Below are 13,875 nucleotides of genomic sequence, written 5' to 3'. Positions count from 1 at the left end.
CTGCCACTTAAATCTGAGGGAGTTTGAGCAATATTTCTGTGTCTCAGTTTCTTCATCCATTAAATCAGAATTATAATAGTATTTATGTCGCAGAGTGGTTTTGAAGATTACCTGAATTAGTACCTGTAAAGCTCTTAGAGGAGTACCCCGCACATTAGAAGATATGCTTAACTAATATTAGCTATTGGTATTAAATGATGATTGTTAGTCATTCTCTGTCAGTTTTCTGTATTCCCAAGAGTAATGAAAATGTGAGCTTAATTAGGATGGATGCTTGCTAGCAGGAAAATGAATCACATGCTCAAATGGACCAAAAGAGGAGTTCTTAACATGAAGTCTTTGGACTGTGTTTATGGGTTTTCAGGCCAACAAAAATCTAAGATTATGTACAGGATTGTTGTATATACTTGTTGGTAATTTGGTGGGGAGGAAGTCTGTCATTTCATGATACTAATCAAAGTTGTATAAGACCCAACAAGGTTGATTCTTACTGGTGTAGAATCGAAGTTTGGGATAACTGGGAATGACTTTTGTTATAATCTTTTATAAAAGTAGCATCCAGCAATATGGAAATGGTTAAGTAACTCACACTCCATCCATGTGATGGGATGTTATACAATACTAAAAATTCTATTTATTAGTAATTTAGTTAGTCATTAGAAAAAAATATATGTATATAATGTAACATTGAAAAGTATTTATTCTGAATAAAAGTCTTTAAGAAATTAAGTTATATATGTATCTTGAACACTAAGATAACAATTTATAAGATACATTACAAGGGTTTAATAACTAGTGTGTTAGCTGGAGCCCAGTAGAGTTAAGCTCAAATATTTGAGCAGATGCTATGAAATAAGCATTTTTTCCCCTGTCTTTAGTTTGGAAAAGCATTGTGATCCTTCACAGAAGGATCTCAGGTGTTGACAAAATACAATATTGAAGAATTGGTAGCGTGGAGGCTCATGGTTCATGGGTTCTAGCCCCTCATTGGGCTCTGGACTGACAGTGTAGAGCCTGCTTGGGATTCTCTCTCTGTCTCATTTCCCTGTTTTTACCACTTACATAGGCCAATTTAATCACAAATTTTTAAAAACATTTTATTTTTCTAAGTAATCTCTATATCTAGTGTAGGGTTGGAACCCACAGCCCCAAGATCAAGAGTCACTCACTCTGTGGACTGAGCCAGCCGGACACCCTTAATCACAGTTTTCTTAATGACTATAAGGTATCCCATTCTCCCAAATCATTAAAAAATTATTTTTAGTGAGAATAGCTTTTTATAAATTTTTATTTATTTATTTTTAGCTTTGAAAAATACTTTGAGTGTATGTGTGTGAGAGAGAGAGAGAGAGAGAGAAAGAGAGAGCGCGCATGAGTAGGGGAGGGGCAGAGAGAGGGAGGAGGAGAAAGGAGGCTTTGTGCTGTCAATACAGAACCCCAAACAAACCATGAGATCATGACCTGAGCCAAAATCAAGAATCAGACACTTAACCCACCGAGCCACCCAGGCGCTCCAATGAGAATAGCTTTTTAAAACGATATTTCTGATGGAATTAATGCAGGCTTGTGAAATAAAATTATCCATGGTCCCAACATCCAGAAATAATCACTATTAATATTTAGAGCATATTTTCCCAAAATATTTCTACAAGCATATATTTTTGTGTACAATTTTATTTCTGAATAATGGTATAATCCTAATTAAAAATTTAAAAGAAATCAAGACCTCTAGTTCTTAGTTTAATTTTTTAAAGTTTATTTATTTATTTTGAGAGAGACAGAGACACAGTGCTAGTGAGGGAGGGGCAGAGAGAGAGGGAGAGGGAGAATCCCAAGCAGGCTCCCTGCTGTCAGCACAGAGCCCTGTTGTGGAACTTGGTCTCACAAACTGTGAGATCATGACCTGAACCAAAACTAAGAGTTGGGCCCTTAACCGACTGAGCCACCCAGGAGTCCCCCTCTAGTTCTTAAGATAGAAATGGAAATTAAATTGAGAGACTTAATTAAAATTAATTTTAAAATGTCAGAATTGAAATATAGAGATTTTTTCCCCCATCTATTGATATCTGTTTCATATTGATGATTTGAAATAACTAATCATATTGGGGCGCTTGGGTTACTCAGTTGGTTAAGCGTCCGACTTTGGCTCAAGTCATGATCTCACGGTTCGCGAGTTTGAGCCATGTCAGGCCCTGTGCTAACAGCTCAGAGCCTGGAGCCTGCTTTGGATTCTATGTCTCCCTCTCTCTCTGCCCCTCCCTACCTGGTGCTCTGTCTCTTAAAAATAAATAAATGTTAAAAAATAATAAAAATTAAATAAATAAATAAAATAATCATATATTGTTTTGTAAACTGATTTTTTTCTTTCAGTGTATCTTGAAAATACTTTCTATTCCTTAACTGTTTTCTAAAACTTAGCATTTAATGATTACTTTAGTATTCCATTTTATGAATGTTTTATAAATTATTTAAGAAATCAGTTATTGGGTGGTAATGTTCAAACTGCCCGAGCAATTCTTTCAACAGGCTTTCTATGTGCTATTACTTACCCAGCTTTTCACTTCATGGTCATTTCAGAGACCGGAACACTTTTTACCAAGTGGGATATAGGTGACACTCTGTGAATTGTTTGGCTGAATTTCTGAAGGATTCTTTACAGTATGAAGTAGACCATAAAATTTAATTTTACCTGCCATTTCTTTCTTGGCCTTTGTCCCCCACATCACTATGGAGAGGAAGGTGATGTTAGGGCTCCAGGAAACTGAGTCTATAGGTTTCTGGAGATTGGGTTATTGATAAGATTGCCCTCTTTTTTTTTTTTTTTTGTCATTTACTAAGACATATGTAAACTGATGGAGACTCATGTCCTGCATGACTGTGATCTCTATCAGTTAACCATTTGTTTTCTTCCCTTTCCTTTGTTCTTGGGCAGCCAGAAGGGTCTGAGGAATATCACACATATCCCACCTGGGGGGGGGGGAGGGGAGGGTTTGTGAGGTATTAGCTTGCCTTATGTTCCCTCATCATATACATGTATGTTTATGTAAGTAGTTTTCCTGCCAAATATACAATTATACTATAAAACTATTTCCTAACCTACCTTCTACCAGCAATTTGTAGTTACCATCTTTCCATTATATCAAATAAGAATTTAACCTTCATTTTTAGTATTTTTTTAATTAAAATTTATTTTACTTTTTTAAAGTTTACTTACTTATTTTTTTAGTAATTTCTACACCCAACATGGGGCTTGAACTCATGACCCTGAGATCAAGAGTTGCATACTCTTCACTGAGCTAACCCGGCACCCTCATTTTTCATGGGTTTTTAGTGCCATTGTGTGAATGCACAATAATTTATTTAACCTGCTAAAAGATATTTAGGTTCTTTCTAGCTTTTTTGGTCCCATTATAAACACTTCCCATACATCATTCTACATCATACCTTAAGTGTCCATTTCCCCACAACTTTAGCAGTAAGTAGTATTATCAATTTTTCAAATCTAGTCCAATTCCTTTAATATGGATTTCCTTAGTTATTAGTTAGTTTTAACAAATGAGTTATTTCTACTTTCTAGAGAATTAGCCATGGTCAGGTTTCACAAGTTCACTTTTCCCCAGCCTGGGTTCCGAGAGAGATGGGTTGATAAATGAGATTATGCAGGTAGTATTGATGATTCTGAACAGATATGTAGTGACTAGTGAGCTCTGAGGGCCTGCAAATGGTAGTTCATCCTCCCCCTGGGAAGGGATCCCAGTGTGCAAGTATAGTTTTGTCATGATAAAGACCGCTAGCATGGGCTATGCAAGTTTTTCTCAAATTGTGACATTTGGACGAGCAACATCAAGTATCACTTAGGAACTTGTTAGAACTGCAAATTCTCAAGCCCAACCCCAAACACCTACTAAATTCCAAACTCTAAGAGTGAGGGCCTGCAAACAGTGTTTTAATAAGCCCTCCAGGGGAATCTGATGCACACAAAGTTTGATTACCAAACTTTGTTGTTCATTATGATAACCTGGCAGAAATTTTATAAAATCTGAGGGGAATTTAAAAATCCTGATTCCCAGGTCACACTCTGTACTAATTAAATAAAAATGAGAGATGTGAGCCAGGCATCAGTATATTTTAAAGACCTGCAGGTAATTCCAGTGTCTAGCAAAGTTTAGGAAATTCTTGTCCATAGTATTTTCTATGTTTAGGTTTAGGGAGCCCAGCCACATTCCTGAGTCTTAGAAAGAAGTTCTGAGTTAGATGATGTAACTACTTCTTGGCTGGGAAGGTGGGAATGGAGGGAAATGGATCTGCTCAGGACAGGCCTAGACAATCCATTCTCAGGTCCAGATCAGCCTCCCTGGGTCAGGAGACTAACTGGAAACACTCCTGCTAAAGTATATGAATATGTGCTTCCATGCAAGAGAGTCTCTGCTCTGTGTCTGTCCTTGTGCAACTGATTTTCCTGTGGATTTGAGGACATCTGTTTGTCTAAACTACATCCTACCTCTTATAACTTGTCTGTGTGTTGCTGGGGGGAGAGGGTTGTGGGAAGGGAGTAGTAGTATGACTTTTTAAAATTTGGGAGCTCTGAGGCAATTTTGTTCTTATGGCTTTACCTTCTTCCCCCAGCTCTAGCTTCTATGGACTCAGCTTCTCCAGCAAGTGATCTTTGAGGAAAACTAACCAGTTCTTGCAACTCTAAAATCATGGCTCATGTAAGTTGGTGTTTCTATTTAAAGTACGGTAATTTTTTTCAGGTTATGTGAACATTCTCATTAGATATCCTGAAACTTCTTAATAGAGCCCCACCCAACAGCTTCTTCCTAGTCTTCCATTCTAGCAAGGGATGGAATCAGGCAGCCCAGGCCCCTTCTGTTTGCCTCTCTCTTCTCCATCCATGTCCATGTGTATATTGACCAAATTATTCAGCATCTCCTAAATGTTCAGTCTTTTTCTAGAGCAGAGATAAAATAGAAGTGAAGTCCATAGAGGAAATTGTTTGATCTGCGACTCAGTACTGGAGATCACTTCAGAGCAGCTCCATCTAAAGGAATTATAATATGAGTTATCTATGTAATTTAAAATTGTCTAGTAGTCACATATTAAAAGTATAGAATTAGTGTCGTTTTAAAAATTTTAGAGATATACAAAGAGAGAGCGCACACTAGTTGGGGATAAGGACAGAGGGAGAAAGAGAGAATCTTAAGCAGGTTCTGTGCTCAGAGTGGAGCCTGATGTGGGGCTCGATCCCACAACCCTGGGATCATGACTTCAGCTGAAACCAAGAGTTGGACACTCAACTGACTGAGCCACCCAGGCACCCCAAAGAATTAGTGCCTTAAGTGCAGTAGGCAGCATATCATCTCATAAAGAGTATAGAATAATATGCAAGGCACTTATGTCATCTTGAACTTTTTAGTAGTCTCATTAAAAAAAAGTAAAAAGTAACATGTACAGTTAATGTTTTATTTAATTCAGTATATATAGTCAAAATGTTATCATTTAAAGTGTAATCAGTATGGAAATTATATTTTACATTTTTTTCTTTCCAAAGTCTTTAATATCAGGTATGTATTTTATAATTATAGCACATCTAAATTTGGACTAGCCACAATTTAAGTGCTCAATAACTACATGTGTCTAAGTTAGAATACTGGACATTGCAGCTTCAGAGATTTTGTATAACTTAAATTTTAAATATGACTTAATATATTTAAAAGTATAGAAACATATGAATATAATCATTACTAAGTCTAACACAAATGGACTATTGTTTAGTAAATTAAAAATATTCAGCAAAGTATTTGTTATAACAAAATGCTAATGATACAATGATGAAGAGAGGTCTGGAAGAAATTTTTAGTTTATACAAACTCTACTTTTTAAATTTATTTTTTTATGTTTTTGAGAGAGAGAGAGAGTGCAAGTGGGGGAGAAGGGCAGAGGGAAGAAAGAGAGAGAGAGAGAGAGAAAGAATCTTAAGCAGGCTCCATGCTGAGCATGGCTCAAAGCAGGGCTCAACATGGGCTCTATTCTACGACCCTGGCATCTTGACTTGAGTCGAAATCAAGAGTCAGACACTCAAGCGACTGAGCCACTCAGGCACCCCCAAACTCTACTTTTTAAAAATAGAAATTTTATGGTTCATTTGAAGGGGAAAAAAAATCCATCAATTTTTTTTCTAATCCTTAAATGAAAAGGAGTTAGAATGAAACACATTTATTGAGAATTTTTTTAGGCCCATTTAAGCCCATTGCAAGCAGTGTTTTTATGATCACTATTCCAGTTAATTGTGAAATTCTGATTAATTTATGTGAACATATCTAGAAGTAAATAAAATTAAGTATCCCACAGTGCTTAATTAAGGGAAGTATCCCCCTTCCCACAGGAAGTTTTGTCTCTAGCAGTGGTTGGCAAACTACAGCTCATGAGCCAGATTCGTCCCTTGGCCTGTTTTTATTTTTATTTTTAAAAATTTTTAAAAATTTCTTTAATGTTTATTTTTGAGCATGAGTAGGGGAAGGGCAGAGGGGAGGGAGACACAGAATCTGAAGCAGTCTCCAGGCTCTGAACTGTCAGCACAAAGCCTGATGCAGGGCTCAAACACATGAATCACAGGATCATGACCTGAACCAAAGTCGGACCGACTTAACCGACTGAGCCACCCATGTGCCCCCTTGGCCTGTTTTCATACAGCCTTTGAGCTAATTATGTTTTGAAGGAATTGTTTAAAAAAAGAAGGGAAAAGGAAAGGATATGGAACAGACCATATGTGGCGTGCAAAGCTTAAAATATTGGCCCTTTACAGAAATAAATAATTTTAGAAATAATACATGGGTTTGTCATTTCAGCATTTGGTGATGTTCAGAGATGTGGCTGTAGACTTTTCTCAGGAAGAGTGGGAATGCCTGAACTCATATCAGAGGAATTTGTACAGAGATGTGATATTAGAGAACTATAGCAACTTGGTGTCAGTGGGTAAGCTTATCTGTGTCATATAATTTAGAAATTCATAGGACTGAATTTCACTGCTGTCTTTCTAGAAGCTAGCTGAATATTTTCTTTGTATTTAGGAATAGGCACCTGCAGCCATTAAGCATTTAAATAGCTCCTTCAGCTTCCCCGATAATTTAGCGACCTTTATGTCTTTCTTTGCCTTCTCCGTAATTACTTCTCTTTAATGACAGCTAGATATAAATTCTGAGACACTTATAGAAAAACCAGTTATCAAAGAAATCTGGTTTCTTATTGCTATACATGGTCTATTATCTGTTACTTCACCTGAATGTGAGTAGGAAGACCAGAGGTATCTGGCTCCACATATCTATTTAAAAAGCTTATACAACATATGTGTTGCTGGGTTGAATCAACAGTTTATTAAAACTCAAGTGGACCATTGAATTTACCACAACAGACATATTACCTTTTAAGTGATTTATGCGTAAAAGTTTAAAATACATGAATTTTGCATTTGATATTGGATGAATATCCTGGCAAGAAACTAATTATTTTCCTCTTAGCAAAAGAAGAAAAAATAGCAAAAATATCTAATAAAAGTCCCTAATAAGTATGCATAGCGTGTACTGTGTACTAAACACTCATCCAAACACTTTACATTTATTAAATCAAACCTCACAACAGTCCTTTGGCTAGATACAGTATTTCCTTTTTACAACAGAAAAATAAGGCCATAGTGACCCAGGTAGCAGAGCCAGGATTTGAAAACCAGTGTTCTCAAATCATTATTTCTTCTTTAAAAAAAAAAAAAAATCATTCCTTCCTCTTAAGAGACAGAGTTTGTATGAGTTTAAATAAGACAATGTTCCTACTTCTGTTCTTGTTATTCCTTGTGATCCTGAAGTAACACTATTATGAATGTTTTTTTTCAATCCCATTACTCTATTTCATTCTGCAGGCTTGATCAAATAAATTCTTTATTACATACCCTTATGTTTTTTTCAAGCAGGGTGTACCATTTCTAAGCCAGATGTGATTACCCTACTAGAGCAAGGGAAAGAACCCTGGATGGTTGTGAGGGATGAGAGAAGAAGAAGGAGCCTAGGTGAGTAAGTGCTAATCAGGCAGAGATACATGGTTATGGCATGGCATGGCCTACTGGTTGGGAAGGAAACGCACACCATAGATACTGGTAATGAAGAAAAGACCTGAAACCTGGGAAGAAAACTTAGATCTCAGCATGAGCCACCAAGGAAATTTCATCTGTACTATGGCTTGCTACTTGTTTCTTCACTTCTTTTTCCCTGTCATTTCAGTAGGGGAAAGCTTTCTTCCATAATGACAACCTTTTTTTTAAATAAGGAAAATTTTTTAAATGTTTATTTATTTATTTTGAGAGAGTGGGAAAGGGAGAGAGCATGGGCAGGAGAGGGGCAGAGAGACAGGGAGAGTGAAAATCCCAAGCAGGCTCCATGCTTAGCCCTGAGCATGGTGGGTTCCATCTCACGAATGTGAAATGACGACCTGAGCTGGTATCAAGAGTTGGGTGCTTAATGGAATGAGCCACCCAGGTACCCCTGTAATGACAACCATTTTACCTGTACTTTGGATCTAATTTGTTTCCAATCCATTTTTTGTATATGTATTTCTTCACTGCTCTTTTCATAAAGTTTACATTGTAGTAGGGAAGTCATACAATAAACAAACAAATGGGTTACCAAATATCATAAGTGATTAAGTATTATGAAGAAAAGTATCTTATGTGGATCCTGAGAAACTTAACAGAAGACCATGGGGGAGGGGAAGGAAAAAAAAAAGAGAGGGAGCCAAACCATAAGAGACACTTAAAAACTGAGAACGATCTGAGGGTTGATGGGGGGTGGGAGGGAGGGGAGGGTGGGTGATGGGTATTGAGGAGGGCACCTGTTGGGATGAGCACTGGGTGTTGTATGGAAACCAACTGGACAATAAATTTCATATTAAAAAAAAAGAAAAGTAGGTAGGGTAAGAATATGGAGAATTATGATGGGTGAGTTGGGTAACTTTAAATAGGGTGGTCAGAGAACAGGAAGCAGTTTGAAGAGGCTCTAGCTGGTCAAAGATGGAACTATTTGACTATACACATAACTGCAATATGTTATAATACATAAAATATGCTTAATTCCATACATTCTTAGTGTTACTAATAGTAAATTGTTCACCATTGGAAACTACTCGAGATTTAACTTACTAGAAAATATAAATATAAAGGAAAAGAAGTATTCTGCATTCCTTATAAGAACTGTACCAATAGGTATTAGATGGATGTTTTTCTTAAAAGTATTCAGTGAATAAATGAAAGATGACAGAATTGGAGTATTACCATTTTGGAACCCATAATGAACAACTGAATCTAGGCATTGAACATCAATACTGATAATGTCACAGAAATAGAGAAAATCAGACATACTTCTAATGAAAGGACACAATATCACCTATGAAGTAACTTTGCCAATAAAATTGGTCCTAAGTCTGATCAAGTTTCTAAAGCCAACTACCAATTTATGGGAAGAAGATAGAGGAACATGTTCTACTGCCCCTTAGGAATATAGTCCGCAAAATTAAGAAATGGGAAACACTATGGGGTCAAAACAGTTTCTTCAACAAATAAATTACAAGGGAAATTGAAAGATTGCAGGAGAACCAACCTGTAGATTAAAAGACATGTAAAAGACCTGTCAACCAGTTGTATTCTATGGATTTTTGGGGGGGATAAATTTACTATTTTTAAATTACTTAAAATTTTATCTTTGAGACAGTTGGAAGTATGAACACTCATTTTTGATATTCTTAAAGAATTAGTGTCCATTTTTTTAGGTTTGGATAATGGTATTATTAGAAATAAATCCTGTAAGTAGAAAAAATGAATATATGGTATTTGTGTCAAATAATATGAGAAGAGTGGATTGGGGTGTACATTGGCCTGGGTTGGTCAGGGGTTGATGGTTGTTCAGGCTGGGTCATAGCTGTATAGACATTTATTAAACTATTCTACTTTCATGTATGTTAAAGGTGCTCTGCGGTAAACTTTTAAAGTTTTTGGGAAATAAAAAGAAAATGAGAGATGAGACCGTGTTAAAAATATATACAACTCTTTGAAGGAATTCTGCCATAAAAGTAGACACATAGGATACAGGAAATGTCTTCTACGATGTGAGGTATTAGAACATATTAAATGTTGAAGGGAATAATTTCAAAGAAATGAAAATTGATGGAGTAGAAAGATAGATAATATTGTACGGAATGGCCTTCAGTAGATGGGAAAGAATAGGAGCCAATTTATGAAGAAAACCCATGCTTATGACAATGATACGGACACAGATTGGTTGAATAATGTGAAGGGGAGAATATGTATTTTTCTTTCAGTTGCTTCTGATTCCTTGTTTAAGTAAGCAGTAAGATTATCAGCAGAATGTGAGGATTATTTAGTATTTTATTAGGATTCGGTATGGATTATTTAGTATTTAGTAAGTATTGATTCTCAGAAGTACAATTCTGTGGTCATAGGGTTTTAATATTTACAGACTTCTTGATACATTAACCCTGGTGTTAATATAACCAGTACTGCCTCTGTCATAAATATTCTGTATTCCATATTATCTTGTATCAGTAACAACAAAGAAAGGTAATGAAAGATATCATACCTCGGAAAACAAATTAATTCTGTGACCAGGTAACATGATCCTCATTTTCTTTTTAATTTAAGCTGATACTCTGCAAAAGGAAAGAACATTTCTCCTTTCATATTGATCTAACATGGGCTAACACTGTGTTTTCCTATTAGCATTGTTTACTAAAGTTGTTGATTCAGTAGAATCCAAAGTAGTGTTTGGTTTATTAATTTTAAATAGTTAAATATTTTACATATATCTTAAAAATCAAAACATTAAAATTCCTTACCATAGGCCAGTCTTTGGATGTTTAGTTTGGCCTTTGGTTTCATTCTAGCTCCAGCCAATTTTTTCTTGTTTAGATCATATATATATTACATAGGCTATTATTTCTAGTTTCAGTTTAAAGTAGAACAAGAACCTAAAATATTCAGCTTTGTTTTTATAGAAATGATTGTCTTAGTAGCTTGCAAGGATAAGAACTGGCATAAACAAATATGGCTGACTTTTTGTTTACAGAAATCATAAGATTACAGTTGAGTGTTCATACTATAGAGTAGTCTCCTCGGTGAGAATTTTCAACGTGCCAGGGTCTTAATCTGGCATGTATTATGACGGGTGGGGGCATATATGAGAGTCTCAGGTTCACTATATCCACTTTCAGAATTTTTTTTTTTAATGAAAACCTTTAAATTTATAGGATATGTGTGTGTGTGTGTGTTTGTGTGTTTTAGATTTTATTAAGTAATCTCTATACCTAATGTGGGGCTTGAACTTACAACCCTGAGATAAGTGTTGCATGCTCCAACAACTGAGCCAGCCAGGCACCTCTATAGGATAAATTTTATAACTTGTTCTACTTTGTGGTGTGTGTGTGTGTGTGTGTGTGTGTGTGTGTGTGTGTGTGTGTGAATATGAACATTTTGTCTTAAGTTTGTGTATATTTATGTATATTTTGTGTACTGTCTGCTCATCTCCTTTATTCTATTTTTCCATTCCATTGTTTAATGTTTCTTATGTCAATTTGTGTGAGCATTTATGCTGTGAACACTTTCTCATTTTCTTACAAATATTTTGGCTTACTTTTATTTTAACTATGACTTTCCTGTTTTTAAATTTTTTTATGACTTTCCTTTTCCATTGCTGGTTTTTACTTTTTAAATTTATAAGTAAATCCTTTGAAATTACCATTTATAACATTTGTCATACCTTTATAGCCTCCTACTTAATTTACTACTGTTATTTAGCTAATTACTAGTCATTTAATATGTCATTTATATCTTATTTATCTTAATGAAGACTTAAATTGACTTTTTCCTAAAGATTCTTACAAAGTTACCATAATTTTTTATTGCTTTTTTGGGGTAGGGAGATGGAGACAGAGAGAAGGGGAAGAGGGAAAGTGGGAGAATGGAAGGAACTAAGGGGAGAGGGAGGGAGGAAGACACACAGATTTCATAGTGATATATATATTTTTTAATTTTATGTTTTATTTATCTTTTAGAGAGAGACAGAGTACATGTGGGGGAGGGGCAGAGAGAGAGGGAGACACAAAACCCAAAGCAGACTCCAGGCTCTGAGCTGTCAGCACAGAGCCTGACGCAGGGCTCGAACTCATGAACCATGAGATCATTACCTGAACCAAAGTCAGATGCTTAACATACTAAGTCACCCAGGTGCCCCGATAGTGATATTTTCTATCATCATTTACCTGTCTCTGCTTATATTTTATCTACACTATTTAAATCATTGTTACTTTTTAATGTTTTCAGTAATCCTTTTCTAAGCAAACTTACTGAAACATAAATGTATGCCAAAAAAAAAAAAAAAATCCAGAAATCATAAGGAAACAGCTTACTGAATTTTCACGAAGTGATCACACCCATCTGACCGGCAGCAAAATAGAGATTTGCTGGGATATTAGAAGCTCCCTCCTGGGGTGCCTGGCTGGCTCAGTTGGAAGAGCATGTGACTCTTGATCTCAAGGTCCTGAGTTTGAGCCCCACATTCTGTGTAGAGAGTTCTTAAATAAATAAAAAACTCAAACAAAAAAAAGAGAGAGAGAGAAGTAGTGGCTCCCTCCTAACTCCTTCGAGTCATTCCTCCCCACTGAAATTAACCACTATCCTGACTGTTAGCAACTCCATAGATTAATTTTACTTTTTTTGAAACTTATAAAAATGGAACCATACAGTATATGTTCTTTTATGTCTGGCTTTTTTACTCACCATTATGTTTGTGAGATTGATCCATGTTGTTGCATGTACTTGTATATTATTCATTCTCCTTGGTATACAGTATTGTGTTGTTTCAGTATGTTTTAATTTGCGTAGCCATTCTGATGGATTCTTTCCAGTTTGGGCATATTAAAACTAATGTTCCTGTATTCTCAGTTTTTAAAAATACCATTTTCATTTTGAAAAGTAGTGAACTCTTAATTGGAATTTTTTTGAGGAAATACACATTTGAGAAAAACATCTCTTTGCTCAGAATTTTATTAGCATGCTAGTATGGTATAAAATTGTTCTTATGCCTGAAAAATCACGAAAATACTCTCTAGGTAGAATCTAAATGGCATTGGCTTTGAGGACTCTGGGGAGAGTATAGGGAAGGGCATGAAGGAACTAAACAGGCTGTTTGTAACATAGATGTGTGTAGATATATAAACTGAAATAAAGATGAGCTTCTTGTTACCTTGTGAAAACAGGCAAAGTTTACTCATGACTATGCAAGGTAGAAAATCAGATGTAGTGGAGTTACCTAAGTGAAAGTAGACAATTGGGAAGATGATCAGATGTGAAGACATCACCATTTTTCATTTATATATTTGACTGAGATAGCTTAGATGTGCTTTTGTTTCCTATCTCTATAGGAAGTAATAAAAAATATTTAATCTGTAATAAGGTATAAGATTAGAGGCAAGGGAACATATGCAATAACTGTTAACCAATTATGAGATTTCATAATTGATAGTTACTATATGCTATGAGTTTGTTATTCAATGATAAATGAAAGGTTGCTTCTGCCCTTGGGAAGGTTTAAGGTAAGAAAATAAAGAGAATTTAAAAATGGGAAAAGTAATGAATATGTAACAACAAAATCAAAAAAGTGTTAAGAAACATGGAACAAGTTACTGGGATAGAAAATAAAGTATATAAATTAGATGAAGTCAGCATGGGTCTGATTTTTTTTTTTTTAACATTTATTCATTTTTGAAAGGCAGAGAGAGACAGAGCACAAATGGGGGAGGGGCAGAGAGAGAGGGAGACAC

The 13,875-nt window shown here is 35.5% G+C and overlaps 1 protein-coding gene across 3 annotated transcripts in view; it reads left to right on the top strand.

The window, feature by feature from the left end:
* The window catches only part of LOC102900191 (zinc finger protein 345), a 138,547-nt gene that overhangs the window by 2,058 nt on the left and 122,614 nt on the right, over nt 1-13,875 (top strand). For 2 of the 3 annotated variants that reach the window (XM_045045445.1, XM_045045442.1), the window contains exons 4-6: nt 4,627-4,712; nt 6,849-6,975; nt 7,961-8,059. In XM_045045445.1, the coding sequence (XP_044901380.1) occupies nt 4,704-4,712; nt 6,849-6,975; nt 7,961-8,059 (235 nt within the window). In that variant the 5' untranslated portion in view covers nt 4,627-4,703. The remainder of the gene's footprint in view (nt 1-4,626; nt 4,713-6,848; nt 6,976-7,960; nt 8,060-13,875) is intronic. The other variant, XM_045045443.1, reaches the window with a different exon arrangement.

The sequence above is a fragment of the Felis catus genome, chromosome E2 (genome assembly GCF_018350175.1).
Source record: "Felis catus isolate Fca126 chromosome E2, F.catus_Fca126_mat1.0, whole genome shotgun sequence".
NCBI classification, from domain to species: Eukaryota; Metazoa; Chordata; class Mammalia; order Carnivora; family Felidae; genus Felis; species Felis catus.
This window is presented reverse-complemented; position numbering and strand designations above follow the sequence as displayed.